This window comes from Geotrypetes seraphini, chromosome 3 (assembly GCF_902459505.1).
Source record: "Geotrypetes seraphini chromosome 3, aGeoSer1.1, whole genome shotgun sequence".
NCBI classification, from domain to species: domain Eukaryota; kingdom Metazoa; phylum Chordata; class Amphibia; order Gymnophiona; family Dermophiidae; genus Geotrypetes; species Geotrypetes seraphini.
The window spans coordinates 33,620,707-33,641,918 of NC_047086.1; the positions used below are offsets into that span (position 1 = coordinate 33,620,707).

The 21,212-nt window shown below is 42.2% G+C and overlaps 1 protein-coding gene across 2 annotated transcripts in view; it reads right to left on the reverse strand.

The window, feature by feature from the left end:
* The window catches only part of EPHA7 (EPH receptor A7), a 393,019-nt gene that overhangs the window by 266,613 nt on the left and 105,194 nt on the right, over positions 1 to 21,212 (reverse strand). For both annotated transcript variants that reach the window (XM_033937544.1, XM_033937543.1), the window contains exons 4-5: positions 21,014 to 21,169; positions 12,521 to 12,856 (exon numbers count right to left, since the gene is read on the reverse strand). In XM_033937544.1, the coding sequence (XP_033793435.1) occupies positions 12,521 to 12,856; positions 21,014 to 21,169 (492 nt within the window). The remainder of the gene's footprint in view (positions 1 to 12,520; positions 12,857 to 21,013; positions 21,170 to 21,212) is intronic.

The window sequence follows — 21,212 nt, forward strand, 5'->3', positions numbered from 1 at the left end:
AGTACTTAACAATCAGCTCAATAGTTTTTCACCTATTTAAACAAACCTCTAGATTTGGATTAAAAAAAAAAAAGTGCTCATGCATTTATAGGGAAGTTCATATTTTTTACCCCTCCCCCCCTTTAGAGCGGCTGCCGCTGCAGTAACTGCCCCCAAAGCCCTTAAGGAATTAAAGGGCTTCAGGGCTTTTGCCGTGCGGCTTTGTAAAAGAGGGGGCAAGTGAAACAGCTTTTTTTTAAAAAAAAAAAAAAACCCAAAATACCCTTCTTGTTCTGTGCCAAATTCTTTCCCCTGCAGGGGACAGACACTTCACAATTTAAGATGCAGTGAGACGGCACATCCCAAGCCTTGCCTTAAAATGACCACTTAAAAATTAAACATTAACATGCAAAACGACACACTCTCAGGGTGAAACTTTGTCCAGGACTAATAATGTTTGTCCTTTCGAACGGTCCTGATTTATAACATCTACTAGGAAAGCATGGCAATGACATACATGAATAGTTCATTGTGCCTAAAAATCCCCCGGGACTGGTTAATACGGCGCACATGGTGTCAGATTTCCTTTTAATTTTCACAAGAGACCTTCAGTGCTGATCCAGCAAAACTTCCCAACGGTGTATTTATGCATTAGCATAACCCTCTCCATACGGTGGGATTTCTAACAGTCTTAATAGTATTTCATAGGCTAATAGAGAGGGGAATAGCTGTCTAAAGTAACATTCAAGCATGGTTTATGTACAAATAAAAAGTCCTTGTTTGAGGATATAATATTCTGGATGATACACTTGGGTTCTGCATTTATTAGCATAGTAGGTATTTCCCTGTCCTAAAGAGCTTACAATCTAAAGATCCTATATACTAAAAAAACAAAAACACATTGTTGCACTATTTTATTATGTGAAAATTTGCCACGTTTTTCACTAATCTGTGGCACCTCAGTTCAGCAAGGTAATGAATCCCACAATAAATGTTTTCTGTATTGCTGAATTCAGGTATATTACACGCCCAACTGAAGCAATGAAAAGATAGCAGATACTAACGCCCTCTTTTACAAAGGCACGCCAAGCGTTTTAGCGCGGATTTAGCACACTCTAAATCAACGCATGCGCTAACCGCTATCGCGTCCAAAGGATAACATGCACGTGTTAGCGTCTAGCGTGTGTTTAGCGCATGCTAAAAAGCTTAGTGCACCTTTGTAAAAGAGGGGGTAAGTCCTGCAATAGTTTAGAAAGAGCAGCAGTCCACAATAGCAACAGAGTTATTTGGCAGCCTGTCTCTTGTGGAAGTAATGTGAAACTACTGTTAGGGAGCTGAGGCAGCCATTTTGAATCAGTGTGGCACAGGTAAGAGCACTTGAGTATTGTTGTTGCCTCCTCCCTGAGGAATTGAGAGCCGATGTTGGGCTGGAAGTCCCTTCACGCGTGCGCGGTGCGGGCAATCTCGAAGCTTCTTAAGAAGTTTAAAGTGACAGTGCACTTTTAGCACTGTCCAAACCGGGCTCCATGGATGACGTCACCTACAAGTTTCAAGTTGGTTTTTATGTACCGCCTATCAAGATTATCTAAGCGGTTTTACAATCAGGTACTCAAGTATGTTTCCCTACCCGTCCCGGTGGGCTCACAATCTATCTAACGTATCTGAGGCTATGGAGGACTGAGTGACTTGCCCAGGGTCACAAGGAGCAGCACGGGGTTTGATCCCACAACCCCAGAGTGCCGAGGCTGTAGCTCCAACCACTATGCCACACACTCCTCCCCCTACATGTGAGAATATACTGCCTGCTTGTCCAAAGATAAATGTTTTTATTTCATCATATTTCTAAAAGACTGTCTTGAGGAATTGTCATATTTGAACAAAAATATATTTCTTTTTATTAATTATTTTAAAAATGTATAGTCCTCATATCCCGATTACAACAAACATCCAAAATAAAACAACATATACATAACAGTTTACAAAATAAAATAAAAGCAACCAATTAAACATAAAAATAATCGAACATGCATGTTACCATCATTTTGATACAATTGTTATGAAGAAATAAAGAATTGAATCAAGCAAATATTCATTTTTGGGCAGTAATAAGTCGCAGTGAGTACAATGAGAAAACCGTGATTTAAATCAAGTCTTTCTGACTATTGATTTAAATCAAATCCACCTTGAATACAAGTGAACAGAAAGACAATATATCAAATCTATGACCCCCCCTTCTACTTGCGACAATGGAGGATGATGACTTGCCCAAGGTTACAAGGAGCACCAGCAAGACTTGAACCATGGCTTTCTTATGTCTCAGCCTACTTCACTAAACATAATACTAGACCTCCATTTGGACAGCTACTTTATACAGATATATCACAAAAGCTGCATCAGGGAGACCACATGCTCAATCCCAGAGATAAATAAACTATGCAACTCCAACCATGGCATCCCCTGATATGTCAGTGAGTTGAGGTGAGGAATTGTTTTAGAGGGGGAAGTTCCAGCAGCCACTGGAGCCAATGAAGTTTCAAGTTTTATTAAAATTTGATATATCACCAAATCGGCATACAAGGCGATTTCTGGAGCAACTCAGGACATGGCATCTGTGGTAATAGTTTATATCATGAATAAACACTGGGATGGAAGGGAATAACTAACCTTCAGTTAAAGCTGAATAAAATACAGATTGCATACCAGTTACAGATAAGGTCACTTTTCATAAGTTTGAATTTTGTGTCCAAACAAACAACAACAACAACAAATAAACCAACTATATAGTGAGTTTCTCTCCACTCTTAAGAGCTAGAAGAAAGCAGAGTCCAATTTGGATGGAATGAACGGTTAGTCAAATAATGACAAATTTAACTATCAACTTTTATTTTTTGACTTGCACAGGTTCTTCTGCTGCCAGTTTAGCACTGCACAGTGCACCTGCGACTAATCATTCAAACATAATTTTTAGTGTTGGAATTCTATTTTAAGCTGTATGTTAATTCAATTAAAGCAGTTTCTGAAGCTGCTGCATTTATCATAATTATCCAGTTTTTCAACAACTTGAAACAAGACAGTGGCTTACAGACCATCCAGCAAGGTTTTCTTGGCATCCGTGACGAATACACAGGTCACTGATCTCTAAGCAACTGAAGCACTGCATTCAAAACATGCTCATCCATATTCATCATCAATATCCTATAAACGCAAATGGCTGAGGATAGAGGTTTGAGAACCACTAGTCCGGGATCCTGATTCCTCTAATGAAAGAAATGGGGGAATAGTAGAAAAGAAATGGGGTTTATATAATATCTTTTTGTGGTTTCACATTCAAAGCAGTTTACATATATACAGGTGCTTATTTTGTTCTTGGAGCAATGGAAGACTAGGTGACTTGCCCGGGAAACGCTTTATACCTATGCTAAAAAATGTAAAGTAATGCACCTATGCAAAAAAAATCCACACAGAACTTACACACTAAATGGTGAAACCTTGTCCAGGACCACGGTGGAACGTGATTTAGGAGTGATCATTAGCAATGATATGAAGGCTGCCAATCATGTGGAAAAAGCTTCGTCCAAGGCAAGACAAATGATGGGCTGCATCCGTAGGGGTTTTGTCAGCAGAAAACCTGAAGTCATAATGCCACTGTACAGATCCATGGTGAGACCTCATCTCGAGTATTGTGTTCAATTCTGGAGACCACACTACCGGAAAGATGTGTTGAGAGTTGAGTCGGTTCAGCGAATGGCTACCAAGATGGTCTTGGGGCTCAGGGATCTCACGTATGAAGAAAGGTTAAAAAAACTGCGGATGTACTCACTGGAGGAGCGAAGAGAGAGGGGGGACATGATTGAGACCTTTAAATATATCACGGGGCGTATAGAGGTGAAAGATGATATCTTCAGTCTTACAGGGCCCACGGTAATCAGAGGACACTCGCTGAAAATCAGGGGAGGGAAATTTCAAGGTGATGCTAGGAAGTACTTCTTCACCGAAAGGGTGGTCGATCATTGGAACGAGCTGCCTCAGCAGGTGATTGAGATTTTAAGAGAAAAGCGTGTCAGATTTTAAGAGAAAATGGGATATTCATGTGGGATCTATAGGGGAATAAGAATCAGGGAGTGGGTCATTGGTATGGGCAGACTCGATGGGCTATGGCCCTTTTCTGCCGTCAATTTCTATGTTTCTATATCTTTATATTGATCGAGATTGATTCAAACATTACCAAATTAGTCTTTAAATTAAATCATTGTACTTACAGACTTCAAGCTTGGGCTATGTCCGTCCAGATGAAGTTAAATGCAACTAAAACCAAACTCTTGTGGTTAGGTCCAAAACTAGATTGTCTCCCTTCCACCATACTATTGGATTCTGGGGCTTCTCTGCAAATTGAGTTATCTTCCAAGATCTTGGGAATACTTTTGGACTCTTTCCTTACCTTTAAGTATCAAATAAACTCTCTGGTCAAAAAATGTTTTTTTTAGTTTATGAATGTTGAGAAAGGTTAGATCTTATTTCCATCCAACGCCATTTTTCTGTTTTGGTCCAATGAATTATACTATCTTGGCTAGATTACTGTAATGCTATCTTTCTTGGCATCACAAAGATCTGCCTTCAAAGGTTGCAGTTGATTCAGAATACCGCTGCAAAGTTGATCTATGGAAAGAACAAGTTCAACCACGTGACTCCTTTGTTTTTGAGCCTCTACTGGCTCCCGGTTCATTTAGAATTCAATTTAAATGTGCATGTACTATTTTTAAGATTTTATATGCCATTTTTGCTCCTTTTGCTCCTCTATCATTAAACATTTACAGATTTTCCTATGCGAGAGGTACCCAACAATTTAAGCTTTCTCTCTCTTCTAGGAAAGGAATCAAAGGATTCGAGAATTTTGGTCTTTCTTTGGTTTTTAAATTTTCTCAACTATGGAATGAACTTCCTTTAACCTTGCGATGTCCTAGTCCTTTCCAAGTCTTCTGCAAATCTTTAAAATCTTTAATATTTGCAAAATATTTTAAAAATTAATTCCCTTGCAATTTTTGGTATATTTTTATTAATTATTGTTAACCGTGTTGAGCTTCCTTTGGTTGATGACCCAGTATACAAAGCTAAGGGCTCCTTTTACTAAGCTGCGGTAGCGTTTTTAGCGCGCGCTGAAGATTAGCACGCGCTAACCCCCGCACTACGCAGAAAAACTAATGCCAGCTCTATGGAGGCGTTAGCATCTAGTGCACGTGGTGTAGCGCGCGCTAAAACCGCTAGTGCAGCTTAGTAAAAGGAGCCCTAAGTTTTAGTTTAGTTTAGTCACAAGGAGCAGAGTTGCGATTTGATCTTACAACCTCATGGAGCTGAGGCAGTAGCTTTACCACTAGGCCACTCCTCATCAAAAAGAAATGAAATAAAATATTGTGGCTAGCCAACAGTTTTTGTTCTATAATTTTCTGAAAAATGTAATAGAAGAGCCATTTACACAAGATCGATAAATGACATTTTGCTGATAAATGCAGTAGGCAGGGTACAAAAGCACAACCTGAGCAATGGAAAACAGCTTTCAAATTTATGTGGTTCTTAACAGAATATATAAAAGACATGCAGGATTGCAGTAGGTTCCAACTGGGCTGAAAGCATACATGTGGAGAAGAATGAGCTAGAGGCTTAAGAAAATGAAAAGAGTAAATGCTGACGAATGAAAAAGCTATGTTTTCTATACTTTTTACAGAAAGCACAGTTACTTACCATAACAGGTGTTATCCAGGGATGGCAGGCAGATATTCTCACATATGGCAGGGACAGTTTTAAAAGTGCATCGCCACTTTAAGAACTTAAGAAAGTTCACAAACTGCCCGCACAGCGCATGCGCGAGTGCCTTCCCGCCCAATGCAGGCTCGCGGTACCTCAGTTCTGTAAGCAAGCCAAGAAGCCAATCAAAGGCGGTGGGTGGGTTGTGAGACTATCTGCCTGCTGTCCATGAATAATACCTGTTATGCTAAGCAACTGTGCTTTATTCAAGGACAAGCAGGCAGCATATTCTCACATGTGGGACTCCCTTACAATGGGATGGAGGGAGAGTTGATCATTAAGAGAATAAATTTTGCAAAACTGCTTGGCCGAATAAGATTCCAGACAGTAGTGAGATGCAAATGTATGAACTGAGGACCAAGTAGCAGCTTTGCAGATTTCATCAATAGGAGTGGAACATAAAAAAGCAACAGAAGCTGCCATAGCTCAGACTTTGTGGGCTGTGGCACGACTCCCCAATTGCAGCCTAGCCTGAACAGCCACCAACCAGGTTCTTCTGGATACAGGTCACCCCAACTTATTAGGATTGAAGGAGACAAAGAGTTGAGGAGATGTCCTATGTGGCTGAGTGCGCTGTAAACAGTAGGCCAAAGCTCGTTTACAGTCCAAAGTATGAAGAGCCGTTTCTCCACGAGAATGAGGCTTAGGAAAAAAAACACTGGAAGCACAATGGATTGAGATAGAGGTTCAATGACTACCTTTGGAAGGAACTTTAGATGAGTGTGAAGCACCACTTTGTCATGATGAAACACTGTGAATGGTGGATCCACCACCAGTGCCTGAAGTTCACTGAAGGACTAAAATTGGACACAGAGCTTCTGTTTTCTTTGCGATGAGAAAATACCAGGAGTAAAACCCCTGGTTTCTCTGCGCAGGTGGAACCTCCTCTATAGCACTGAGAAGAAGGAGGGATTCTATCTCCTGAAGAAAAAGGGACATCTGCTAAGGGTTGAAAAAAGCCTCTCTTGGCGGATGATCTAGAGGCATATTGATAAAGTGAAGAAAGTATTCTTCTTGAATGACTTTTAGCACCCAAAGGTCTATGGTTATCAGTTCCCAACGGGGATAATACAGCTGGACCCAATCTTCGATTGGTTGAGGAAGAGGCTGAGAAATAGGAACAGCGGCTATGCTCTCTAGAAGCCTGTCAAAAAGACTGAGCAGGCATTTGAGGAGCTTCTTATTGAGATTTCTGAGGGCGTTGTTATTTTTGCTTTTTCTGCTGTGGTCTGGGAAAAGCAGCTGGTTTTGAAGAAAAACACCTCTGATATGAAGAAGAAGGCTTAAAAGATTTAAAAGTTGAAGGCTTAGGCTTGGATTTAACCAAAGCATCCCAATGTTTCTCATGGTCAGTAAGCTTTTGTGTGGCATTTTCAATAGAGCCACCAAACAGCTCATCTCCTAAACAGGGAATGTTCGCTAATCTGTCCTGAAGATTGATGTCCATATCTGAGACTCATATCCATGCAAGACTTCTCACTGTTACTGACATAGCTGATGCTCTGGAAGATAATTCAAACGCATCATAAGCAGATCTTGCCATATATCTTCTAGCTAGGGCAAGGGTGCAAGAGATATGATGAAATTCCTGCAAATATTATGGAGGAATGTATTTATCAAAAGAAGGCAATTTCTTAACAAAGTGCTTTATATAGCAGGAAATATAGAAATTATAATTAAGAACTCTATTCGCTAGCATGGAATTTTGGTACAGGTGACGCCCAAATATGTCCATAGTGCATCCTTCACGGTAGATTTTTTCAAAGTCAACTCTACCAATAGGAACTTGTGCTGAAGCTATGGTTTGTCAAAACCCGGAGAAGAAATTATCTTTCTTCTACTAGATCTCAGAGATGCCTACTATATCAACATTTTCATTTATTACTATAGTCTATTTTTTTCACCTTATTTTTAGGCTTCTAGCATTTGAATACAGATATTACAAGTAATATTTTTTGTGCCTATTAATAACTTGTTCAGTAGTTGACAGTGATAATTTGCAGTATTTCAGGTCTGTTTGTTCTTTATTTAAAGGTCTACAGTGGTCTTTTTTTGCAACCTTACTATTGAAATTCCCTAACTTCTCTGTTTTGGTGATATCCTTCAAAGATACCTTGTTTCAAACCATCTACTTTTGAATGATCATGGACCTTTCTCCCATTTCTAGTTTAAAAGCTCCTCTATCTCCTTTATAAATGTTGCTGCCAACAGCTTTAGTTCCAGTCTGGTTAATGTGGAGTTCATATTTTCAGAACAGGCATGTTACCCAGCATGTTACCCAATTCCTATCAAATCTAAATCCCTCCTCCCTCCACCATTGTCTCATCCATGCATTGAGAATCCAGAACTCTGCCTGTATCTTGGGTCCTTCATATGGAATAGAAAGCTTTTCTGAACAAAAGCTGCTCTGAAGGTTCTGGATTTCAAATTTCTAAAAGCCCAAATTTGGCTTCCAGAACCTACTTCCTATTTGCTCCTATGTTACTGGTATCCACATGTATCAAGACAGCCAGTCCCTCCACTGTACTGCCTAAAATCTTATCTAATCTAATCTAATGTTTGGCTTTGTATACCGAGACTTCAATCGAGAAAAGCTTGTCTCGGTTTACAATAGATAGTTTAAGCAATAAGAACTATAGAGAAGGAGATATCAAAGAGAATTAGTTACCAAAATACTTAGTGAACAGGATAGTTTTCAAAGACTTACGAAAAAAGGGAAGGGAGACAGCTTCTTAGAAAGAGTGGAAGATTGTTCCAAAGTTGAGGGAACTTGAAGGTCAAAGATTGACCAAAGATCTTGATTCCTTTGATACCTTTGCTAGAAGGACAGGATAGTTTGAATTGTTGGTCACCCCTTGCAAAAAAGAAACTAGCACACGAGGTCTGCCATTTTCGAATCAGGTAGGCAAGTGACCTGAATCAGGTAGGCAAGTGATCCTCCCATTCATCAGCTATCTACATGATCAAATCAGCAACTAAAACAATTGTCCTAACCCTTCCCTCTTGGGCATATATCTTTGGAGACTCATCAAGTTTGCTTAAGACTTTCTATTCTGCTGCTGCCAGACAAGAATGACTAAACCTTGCTCCTGCCTGATTTCCCTCTAGACCACCAGGGACTCTTCCAGGTAAGTCTTGGGGGAGGGGGGAGATAGAAGTGAAAGGGGGCTAGGGAAGCCCTCTATCTCTTTGAAGAGGAATGAGAGATGGGATCAGGATGGGGCAGAGGCTTTTTTATTTTTTCCGGTCCTGGGCAATATATGGCTGGGGACCACATAAGCTATGTACAGCCAGGACATTCATAATTAGCCAAGATATTCAGTGCTGGTGCTTGGACATGTATATCCTGAGCTAAATTAGCCAGTGACAGTCAGTTTAAAAAAGCACTGACCACCACTGGCTGAATATCAGCCAGTGTATTTCTAACAGCTAATGACTAGTTTTTGTACATGCCCCAATTAAAACCTCTATATACCTAATTAGGTGAAAATCCTATAAAACAAAGATTAGGTGTCAGGTCAAAAGCGCGCCGGGACAAAGGCGCGTGCAGACAACTGAGCGCAACGCGGAGGCACGTGCCGAAGAAAATGACAGTTTTAAAGAGCTCCGACGGGGGGGGGGGGAACCCCCCCCCACTTTACTTTATACAGATCGCGCCGCATTGTGGGGGATTTGGGGGGGATTTGGGGGGTTGTAACCCCCCACATTTTACTGAAAACTTCACTTTTTCCCTAAAAAACAGGGAAACAGTTAAGTTTCCAGTATAATGAGGGCGGTTACAACCCCCCAAACCCCCCACAACGCCGCCGTGATCTGTATTAAGTAAAGTGTGGGGGGGTTCCCCAACAAAACCCCCCGTCGGAGCCCCTAAAAACACTCTTTTTCTTCGGCGCGCGTTTCCATCTTGCGCTCAGTTGTCGGTGCGCGCCTTTGTCTTTGGCGGTTTTGTCTATGAACCCAAAGATTAAGCCTAGGATGGTGGGACTCACACACTACACAATAACTTTAAAACTTCTTTGCTAAGCTCTAACTACCATACATACTCGAATATAAACTGGGATTTTGGGGCCAAAAAACTGACGGGAACCAGTCAAGAAGCCACTCAGCGCCAAGCAGCAGCGCAAAGCGCTTTCCTGCTCAGTGCCACTCAGCGGCTGAAGAAACCCAATCTCGCGGCAGCCACCACTGACCAGGTTAGCAGCGGTACAGAAGCGCGGAAAGCGCGCTCCTGCTCGCTGCACCTCTGGACTACCAGGGATTGGCAGAGGAGGTATGAGGACATGGCAGGGAGGGGGGACAATGGGTGCAGAGCCTGACAGGGAGGAAGGGAAGAGGGCTGGGTGCAGTGCCTGACAGGGGAGGGAGGGAGGGGGCTGGGTGCAGAGCCTGATAGGAAGGAAGGGAAGAGGGTTGGGTGCAGTGCCTGACAGGGGAGGGAGGGAGGGGGGGCTGGGTGCAGAGCCTGACAGGAAGGAAGGGAAGAGGGCTGGGTGCAGTGCCTGACAGAGGAGGGAGGGAAGGGGGCTGGGTGCAAAGCCTGACAGGAAGGAAGGGAAGAGGGCTGGGTGCAGTGCCTGACAGGGGAGGGAGGGAAGGGGGCTGGGTGCAGAGCCTGACAGGGCAGGGCACTTGAATATTAAGCCACCCGACTTATATTCAAGTCAACCATTTTTCCTCCTTTTTGGGTCTTGACTTATATTTTGGGTCTTGACTTATATTTGGATCGAGTTATACTCGAGTATATATGGTACTTTTATAAATTCAAATATTAAAGTGATTTTAATAACTACTTTACTAAGCTCTAACTGCTGTTTTTGAAATTCAAACATTAAACAGTGACTTCAATAACTTCTCTGGTAGACTCTAAGGGCCGTATTCTGCAAACAGCCCCTAATCGGCAGCTGCCTAAGGTCATTTCCAGTATAATCCATGCCTATTTTGACCACAGATGCCATTAGGCACCTCTGTAGACACAATTATGGTATCCTTTTTTGTAGGCGCCTAGGGGCACCTACAATTTTTTAATGACATTTTAAATGACCCTGTCAATTACCGCACCAATTAACACTAATTAAAATGATCTACCCTCCCCTTTACTAAGCCGAGGTAGGGATTTCTACCGCAGCCTGGAGTGCTAAAATGCTCTGACAACTCAAAGAATTCAATTAGCATCAGAGCAGCATCGGCGCATTTAGCATCCCAGGCCGCGACAGAAACCTCTACCACTGCGTAGTAAGATAGGGCCCAAGTTAAGTGGCAGTAGGGCGACTAACACCACCTAAATTACGATGCTGTTTAGAGAATTTGGGCCTAGCTGTTTAAAACAGTAAAAGCAGAGCATTGTGCACATACGTTTACACACAGCAATCACGAGTGATTACAGTTGTTGGTAAAATGAGTCCTAAATACTGAAGAAAAAAAACAAACCTGCAGAATTTCCAGTCCTAAGAACTTAAGAAGTAAAAGCACATTGCACAAATACAAAAAAAAAAAGACAGGTTAAAACAATATTGGACCCTAGGCAAACCTACATTTATGGTTCCCCGCAATGGACTTTTACTTTTTCCCACAAAAGTCACGCTCCATTTCTGTTCCCCAACCCCCCTCCTCCAAGATCTCTATTCATGGCTTTTCACCTCTATGGAAGTAGCATACGGAAAACCGAAGCGCTTCGTTCTGGGTGTGGCGGCGGCAGCAGGTTGTGAAAATGCTTGGAGACTATCAAAGCACATGGTTTAAGTCAGGGATCTCAAAGTCCCTCCTTGAGGGCCGCAATCCAGTCGGGTTTTCAGGATTTCCCCAATGAATATGCATTGAAAGCAGTGTATGTACATAGATCTCATGCATATTCATTGGGGAAATCCTGAAAACCCGACTGGATTGCGGCCCTTGAGGAGGGACTTTTGACATCCCTGCTACAGAAACAGCTTTAGTTTTCATCCAAAGGTGTGTGAATCAGCTTAACAACTGTGGCTGTACACAGGTGAACTCCTACTTAACTCATTTTAGACCTTATTAAGGCAAATTTTGAAGATGAAACTACTTTGTTATGACATAGGATATGAAGTCCAATAATCAAGATGTTTGGTTTCTTATTCTCCATCACTTTCATAATGTTTCTACAATTATTTTTAAAGTAGGTTGTATAGATCAATTCATTTTATTTTAAAAATTTCTATGGGCCCTCTTTTACTAAGGTGTGCTAACCGATTGACGTGCGCTAATCGAATTAGCACACGCTAAACCAGGGGTCTCAAAGTCCCTCCTTGAGGGCCGCGATCCAGTCGGGTTTTCAGGATTTCCCCAATGAATATATATGAGATCTATGTGCATGCACTGCTTTCAATGCATATTGATTGGGGAAATCCTGAAAACCCGACTGGATTGCGGCCCTCAAGGAGGGACATTGAGATCCTTGCGCTAAACACTAACACATGCATGTTAGTCTGTGGACGCGTTAGCGTTTAGCATGTGCTAATTCGATTAGTGCACGTTAATCGGTTAGCACGCCTTAGTAAAAGAGGGGGTTACTCTCTAAAGCCTAAACGGTTTACAAAATGTTACATACATAAGATTTAAAATAAAAAACAAAACTCTTACGTTAAAGTATTTTGAATTGAATTGCCTTGCCTAAATGTAAAAAAGTGCTATCAATGGCACATTAAACAAGAGACAAATTCACAAGGTATAACAGAGCAGGATATTTCATCCGTTAGAGTAATTATTACGCCTTTAATCTTACCTGCTTGTCCAGTGGTAATACTAACAGCTGCAAAGAGTCTCTGTGAACGGCTCAAGTCGGAGACCCCGTTGACAGCTTCAACTTCAAATGTGTAGTTGGCATGAGCCAGCAGATCCATAACTGTGACGTAGGTATCTCCCAATCCACTCTGCTGGGGCACATATCCAATGCTACTCCCACAGGAAACACATTCCCCCTGCTCCCAGCTGCACCTCTTACACAAAATTCGATAGGTTACATCATTTCTTCCACCACTGTCAGCTGGGGGGCTCCATTCCAAGCTCACTGTAGTCTGGTTGATATTATAAATGAGGTTCTGGGGTGCGGATGGAGGTCCTGAGCAACATAAGGATGTAAAAAGACATGAAATCAGTATGGAATGCTTGGCTACAGAAGCACTTTAATTATAAAAAAAAACCCCAACATGGCCAGTTCTCAGCATTTTATTAATAACAAAGAATTTCTTTATCCTCATTCTATAAACCAGAGGTGTGATATTAGACCTGGACATTCAGGGCCAGATTCTGTAAAGGACGTCTAAAATTTAGGTGTTGTTTAGAAGTCCAGAAGCAGAATACTGAGCACGATTCTATAATGCATAGATGCACTATAGAGAATCGTGCTCAGCAGCGCTGAGTGAATCTAAGCACGTCTATATTGTTAGACGTCCTTTACAGAATTGCCTTTTAGGAATTACAAAGATGTCCTCATAACATCTATAACGTTATCTTGTGCTAGCATTATGATGTCATTAGAATGGCGATTTTATGCTGGGTTTTTTAATATTAAAATTGTATGCAGTAAAAGGCTGGTACCACTATTATATTAATTTATTTTTTAATTATTTATATACCACCTATATCCTATGTGGTATTTATATTTGGCTCCTTTATCATATTTCTCTTCTGTTCGTGCAGGGTCACAGGGAGCAGGGGGGGATTGACTGTGATAGGGGATTAACAGACCCGTGAATACAGAAAAAACGTGAATAACTTTTTCATATGTTATTCGCTGTTTTCTATTAAAAACCATTGTGATATGGTGAAACCACGAATAACATGGTGGGAGACCTGGACTGTTCCTGAAGAGAGGCAAAAACATGGTGAAGAAAGTGCTGGGAATCAGCGATTTTCTCTTAAAAGCTTGGCATCAGCGATTTCTCTATGCAAGCTAACGTAATGGGGGGAGGAGCCAGCAATCTAAAAACCGCGAATGCTGAAACCGCAAATACGGAGGGAGAAGTGTATCCTCTTCCCCTACAAGCAGTCATTTCTCTAGGATAAATATCATGCATGTACCTTCAACACTTGTCCAATTCCTCTTTTGGCCTCTATGTTCGTCAAAGTACATGAAAAAAAAATATATATATATATACAGTATATATTGCATTCTAAATCCTCTATTGTTTAGTAAGAGGACTGCTTGTAAAAGCAAGTCTACTTTTGAGCGCGAGTTGGGTGCTAGATAGGCTTCAGTTAGGTGGATGCAATTTAAGCGTCACTTAGGTGTGCTGGAGGCATCCACATATAGGTGAATGAAGCTTCTATTTTTTGATGTTCAATAATGCATTACTTGAGCAAAGCACATGAAAAAAATATATACTGTATATTTCATACTAAACCTCATTTCCAAAAGGTTAGGAAAAGAAAAAGAGATATGCTACTCACAATGGCTGTGCTTCAGAGCAAGTAGATGTGTCTGATGCACAATTTTGACATCATCCATATGCACCTAGAAGTCAGAAACTGGAGTATGTGCTATGGCACCTGATCATACTTGGGATTTGAACCCATTACTTTTGAAAGATGAAATCGTGCCTTTAACCACCAAGCCACAGATGCTTTCTTTTAGGCGGGGGTTTATGCCATATGAGATGATACCTTAGGACATTATAAACATCTCAGGGTAAAAATAAGTTTCCCTCTGGACCCTGAAAAGGGCAGAGTGCAAACGTAAATAACAAAGTCCACAATCTATATTCTCTTATGTGACCAAAAAGAAGCTGTTAAGGTACTGGGAAGGGTGTGTATGTGTGTGGAGTTTTGAACCCATGACCTGTGGAAGATAACATAAGTGCCTTAAACCACTGAGCCACAGGCGCTTTTGTTGAAGTAGTCATTCCTATTATTTTTTAGTGGCATTCTGCCTTCTAGGTGCATATTGTGACAAACCTACTGCATCCCCGAGGTTGGTCACAGAGAAATATAGAAAGGTAAAAAACCACGGTGCATAGGGTTGACCAAGTCAGGGTCCAAGGGAGTAGATCAGATGACTACCCTGTAGACAGCGAGGAAGAAATGGAAGTAAAACAGGAAAGTTGTGACTTTTCTGAAGCAGTCCCAAAGCCAGTTAAGAAGGTTCTGCCCTGCTACTATCCAGTGTCTATTAGGCAGAAGGCAGATCAGCAGGGTGCCCTGAGAGAAACGATACAAGCAGCGGGAAGGAAACTCTCCCCCCTGCATCTACAGGGGAGTGGTTTCTTCCCTCAGCTTAAACCGAGGCTCTGTAGAGAGCTGAGGGGGAAGGAGTTAGGCTGGAGAGTCCCGGAGAGACAAGCAGGGGTCCCCCTTCGGGTCACGGGGATCCCATGGGGATGCCCCCTAGGGTCGTGGGGATCCCGTGGGGACGCCTCCAAGGGTCGCGGGGTTCCTGCGGGGCTGGATGTATTCAGCCGCGAGGCTCGTCTCCCTCCCTACCTGCCCTGCCGCACACAGCCGAACGGAAGTCTTCCTGATATCAGCGCTGACGTCGGAGGGAGGGCTTAAGCAAAGCCCTCCCTCCCTCCGACGTCAGCGGTATTCAAGGGTATTCCTCGCGGGGACAGGTGGGGACGGAGGGGATTCCTCGAGGGGCCGGGGGATTCCTCACGGGGACGGGTGGGGACGGAGGGATTCCTCGCGGGGACGGGTGGGACTTTGGCGGGGATGGGTGGGGACGGGTGGGATTTCTGTCCCCACGCAACTCTCTAGTTGGAGTCTGACTAGGAGATGAAAGAGGAGCCAGTGGTGAACTCTGCTGTGGAGCCCAGTGATACTGAGCCTATGTTAACTGAGGGAAGTAATGCCCAGTTGAATACCAGCCTGAAGCAATGGAGACATCATAAAAACCTGTGAGTTCAAAGGAAAGGATTTTTCTTTCCTTGGTGTTTCTCTGTGGTTTCACTAGAGAATGAGGGCATGTTATGGCAAAGACTGTAATATTGGAGAGGGCAAAGTTTAATCTTAAACCCCTGGCTGGGTAAAGCACAAGTGCCTGTTCTAATGCCTGTATGAACCTTAGCTTAGCTAACAAACGCTGGGCAGGAAGACAGCTGAAGAACTATGGTATCAGGTTACCAAACCTCCATGGCTGTGCACAGCTGCAATGTGTGAAATGCAATTAAGTCTGCCTGTCTTTGCAGTCTTGGGGAAAACGCTAAACTGAGAACTGCTCCATTTTGCTGGATAAACAAAGGTCAGCTTTATCGAATATGTTCAGTTAGTCAGCTTTACTGGACAGTAATAAAGCTAGAAGAACTGTGACTCTGATAGAAGATTGCTTGCTCTAATATACAACTCTGGTGAAAAGGACTATTGAGACTGTGTTTCATGTGTGATAAAGTCCAGAGCAAAGTGATTTAGATTTTGTTTGAGGAAGTTCTTCTGTATTCTTTTGACTGTAAAATTCATGCCACCGGGAGTACTTGGGCATGGGGTTGCTGTGAGTGAGGCTTTAATAAAGATCATTATTATACACTGGAACCCTCCTGACTGGTGGATTTCTCTAAGAGCCCACACAGGGGCTGTGCTAAGGAGCAAATTCAGGTATCCTAGTTGAAAGGTTTCCCTTACTTCAAAGGGGGCTCACGCCAGTAGTTAAGTGTATGTTACTGCCTGGCTACCTAAAACCGTTCGGTCAAAGCATAGGTGGTGACAATATTGATGATGTCACAATGATGTCAAGATTGGGCATCAGGCACATCCACTTCCTGAAGCCTAGCCATTGTGAGTAGTGTATCTCTTTTTATTTTTTTCACCTTTTGGAAATGAGGTTTAGTAAGCAATATATATATATTATGTGCTTTGCTTGAGTAATGCAATATTAAACATCTTTTTCTATTATTATTAAATAGGAGTCCTCTTTACCCCCAAAATAGAAGCTTAGTATGCAATATATACCATAAGAGGTACATTTTTCCCCCCAAAAGTGGGTGGAAATGTCTGTGCGTCTTATGGAATGAATATAACAATTTTTTATGTGCTTCGGGCCATTTCCACGCTGCAGCCGCTAGCACAGCTTTTTAAAACAGGCCCACAGTATATGCACATCACAACTGAGCCGATGGTTCTTCTCTCTCTGACGCTGCAGGAGTGTAGTGACTGTTCTAAACGAGCAAAGACTTGCAATATGAGTACATACAGTATACACGCGCCACATCATCACAACTGAGCCGATGGTTCTTCTCTCTCTGACGCTGCAGGAGTGTAGTGACTGTTCTAAACGAGCAAAGACTTGCAATACGAGTACATACAGTATACACGCGCCACATCATCACAACTGAGCCGATGGTTCTTCTCTCTCTGACGCTGCAGGAGTATAGTGACTGTTCTAAACGAGCAAAGACTTGTAATACGAGTACATACAGTATACACATCACAACTGAGCCGATGGTTCTTCTCTCTCTGATGCTGCAGGAGTGTAGTGACTGTTCTAAACGAGCAAAGACTTGCAATATGAGTACATACAGTATACACATCACAACTGAGCCAATGGTTCTTCTCTCTCTGACGCTGCAGGAGTGTAGTGACTGTTCTAAACGAGCAAAGACTTGTAATACGAGTACATACAGTATACACATCACAACTGAGCCGATGGTTCTTCTCTCTCTGACACTGCAGGAGTGTAATGACTGTTCTAAACGAGCAAAGACTTGCAATACGAGTACATACAGTATACACGCGCCACATCATCACAACTGAGCCGATGGTTCTTCTCTCTCTGACGCTGCAGGAGTGTAGTGACTGTTCTAAACGAGCAAAGACTTGCAATACGAGTACATACAGTATACACGCGCCACATCATCACAACTGAGCCGATGGTTCTTCTCTCTCTGACGCTGCAGGAGTGTAGTGACTGTTCTAAACAAGCAAAGACTTGTAATACGAGTACATACAGTATACACATCACAACTGAGCCAATGGTTCTTCTCTCTCTGACGCTGCAGGAGTGTAGTGACTGTTCTAAACGAGCAAAGACTTGCAATACGAGTACATACAGTATACACATCACAACTGAGCCAATGGTTCTTCTCTCTCTGATGCTGCAGGAGTGTAGTGACTGTTCTAAACGAGCAAAGACTTGTAATACGAGTACATACAGTATACACATCACAACTGAGCCAATGGTTCTTCTCTCTCTGACGCTGCAGGAGTGTAGTGACTGTTCTAAACGAGCAAAGACTTACAATACGAGTACATACAGTATACACGCGCCACATCATCACAACTTAGCCGATGGTTCTTCTCTCTCTGACGCTGCAGGAGTGTAATGACTGTTCTAAACGAGCAAAGACATGCAATACGAGTACATATTAACTAAACTAAACTAAACCTTAGGTTTGTATACCGCATCCTCTCCACAATAGTAGAACTCGGCACGGTTTACAAGAGTTGGGAGAGAAAGGAACTCCAATGAAGATTAAAGGATATAGCCAGGTTTTCATATGTTTGCGGAAGAGTTGGAGAGAGCTCAGGATCCAAAGAGGGGAGGTAAGGTTGTTCCAGAGCTCAGTGAATCTGAAGGGGAGGGAGGTCCCTAGTTTTCCTGCACCAGAGATGCCTTTTAATGAAGGAAAGGATAGTGTTAGTTTGTGGGTGGGTCTGGTGGTATTAGAATTTGAGGAGTTCCAAGAAAGTGGGAAAAAGGGAGGGAGGATGCTGTGAAGGATTTTGAAAGTTAGACAGGCGCATTTAAAGTGGACCCTGGCATTTATCGGAAGCCAGTGAAGCTTGGACAGGAGCGGTGAGACATGGTCGAATTTACTTTTTGCGAAGATAAGCTTAGCCGTGACATTCTGAATCCGCTGAAGTCTGTGAAGGTTTTTCTTGGTAAGGCTTAGGTAGATTGAGTTGCAATAGTCCAATCTGGACAGGATGATGGATTAGACAAGGACGGTAAAGTGTTTTCGATGGAAACAGGATCTTACTTTCCTCAGCATGTGAAGGCTGAAAAAGCATTTTTTTGCCAAGGAATTGAGGTGGGCGTTGAAAGACAAAGTAGAATCGATGATGATGCCCAAAACATTGCTTGAGAACTCAAGCTGCAGAGTGGCACCAGAGGAAAGAGGGATGGAGGTGGGAAGTTGGTCTAGTTTTGGGCCCAGCCAAAGTAGTTTAGTTTTGGACTTGTTCAGTTTCATTTGGACAGTATGGGCCCAGGATTGAAGGTTCGTTATACAGGAGGATATGTTATCCTAGAGGTTGGTAAGGTTTGGGTCGGTCTCGAGGAGGACTAGGATGTCATCAGCATAAGTGTAAATTGTTTCTAGGGGGGATAGATGGAGGAGTTTAAGGGAGGACATATAGATGTTGAAAAGAATACGAGAAAGAGGTGAGCCTTGCGGGACTCCACAAATTGGTTTGCAGGGGGCGAGTGAGGTACCATTCATGTTGTCTGTGTAAGAACGAGAACGTAGGAATTTTGAGAACCAGTCTAGGAATGTGGAGTTGATGCCTATCTCAGAGAGTTGGTAGGCTAGGATATCATGATGAACAACGTCAAAAGCAGCGGAAAGGTCGAACTGTAGGAGGACGGCGAACTTATTTCGAGAGTGAAGTAGTTGAACCTTTGAGATTAAGGAGGTCAGTAGGGATTTGGTGCTGAAGTTGGGACGAAAGCCATATTGGTAAGGTAGGAGAATACAGAATCTCTCTAAATATGATGAGAGTTGGGTAGATATGATGGACTCTAGCATCTTGGTTAGTAAAGGGATATTTGCTATTGGGCGATAGCTGGATGGTGTGGAGGGGTCTAGGAAATACAGTATACACGCGCCACATCATCACAACTGAGCCGATGGTTCTTCTCTCTCTGACGCTGCAGGAGTGTAGTGACTGTTCTAAACGAGCAAGGTGTTGCAATACGAGTACGTGTGGAGGGGCATAATCGAAAGGAACGCCTAAGTCCGTTTTCGTCTAAGTCGCAAGTCGTTCAAAGTAAAAAAAACAGCTTAGGACACATTTTCGAAAAATAAGTCCACTTTTTTTTGTTTGTTTAGAAAATCGTCTAAGTATACGTCCTGTCGATCTGATCATCCAAGTTGTTAAATCGTCCATCTTTATACCACATTTTCGTCCAACTTTTCGTCCACTATGAAGTCCTAGGTTGTTTAGAAATACGTCCAAAACCCGTTTTTATTATCGGCACTTGGATGTATTTTGACAATGTTCGTCCAAGTGCCAACTTAGGCCGGTTTCTGGACGTTTTTCTTTTTCGATTATGAGCCCCATAGTATTTTGTATTAAAGTTTTGGGGTTGTGGAACGAATCATCTTGAGTTTCCACTATTTCCTATGGGGAAATTCGTTTTGATATACGAGTGCTTTGGATTACAAGCATGCTTCTGGAACGAATTATGCGTACAAACCAAGGTTTTACTGTATATAAAACTGGATGTATCTATGTGTGTATGTATGTATGTATGTGCCAGCATAACTTTGAAATGCATAGACAGATTTCAACCAAACTTGGTATACATATGACTTACTATCTGGGGAAAAATACTGTGGGAGTGGGAAGGGGGTGACATGTAAAAATTTTCAAAAGTGACAGATTTTAGTGTCTACCCCGTAGTTTTTGGGCTCGCTGAGATGAATACTCAGCATAGCTCTGAAACTCATGGAGAGATGTCACCCATTTGGTACACATATGACTTACTATCTGGGGAAATATTCTGTGGGGGTGGGAAGGGGGTGGCATGTAAAAATCGATCCGATACCAGAAGATTGGGATAAATAAATATCCGGGCAACGCCAAGTGATCAGCTAGTCTTTTAAATAAAACAGGGCAACTTTCATTGAATTCAAGCTTCAAAGAGTAGCCAATGAAGTTTAGCATAATAAGAAAATTAAGCCAACAGCTACTATTACTACTTATCACTGTGTTTTGTATAGACTAAAGATTTTTCATTTGCATACAAGAGTCCCAAATAGATTAGATTACAATAATTTACCCCCTCCTTTACAAAGCTGTGCTAGCATTTTTAGCGCTGGCCACTGCGCTAAGAGCTCTGACGCTCATAGAATTTGTAGTGCTATGGCCAGTGCTAAAAACTCTAGCACGGCTTAGTAAAGGAAGGGGTTAATTGGGTAAGAATTAAAGCTTGAACCAATAAACTATTCTAGATGAAAGCATTTATGAATAAGATACAATTTACGTAACATATAAAAAGACATCAGAGGGGGTCCAAGTACAAACATTTACAAATCCTTTACTATTATACTCTTTATTGACTCACTTGTACATGCAACATATGGTGGATCGGAGAAAGCACGATAATAGCCATCTTCACAGTCACATCTGGAAGAACCTTCCCTGTCCGAAAAGCTGTGAGCTGGACAACGGGAGCACTGCAAATCCTGGGAGGATGATTTGTAGAACCCAAGGCCACAAGCTAAAAATTAAATAAGCAAACAAACAATATCATTAAATACCTA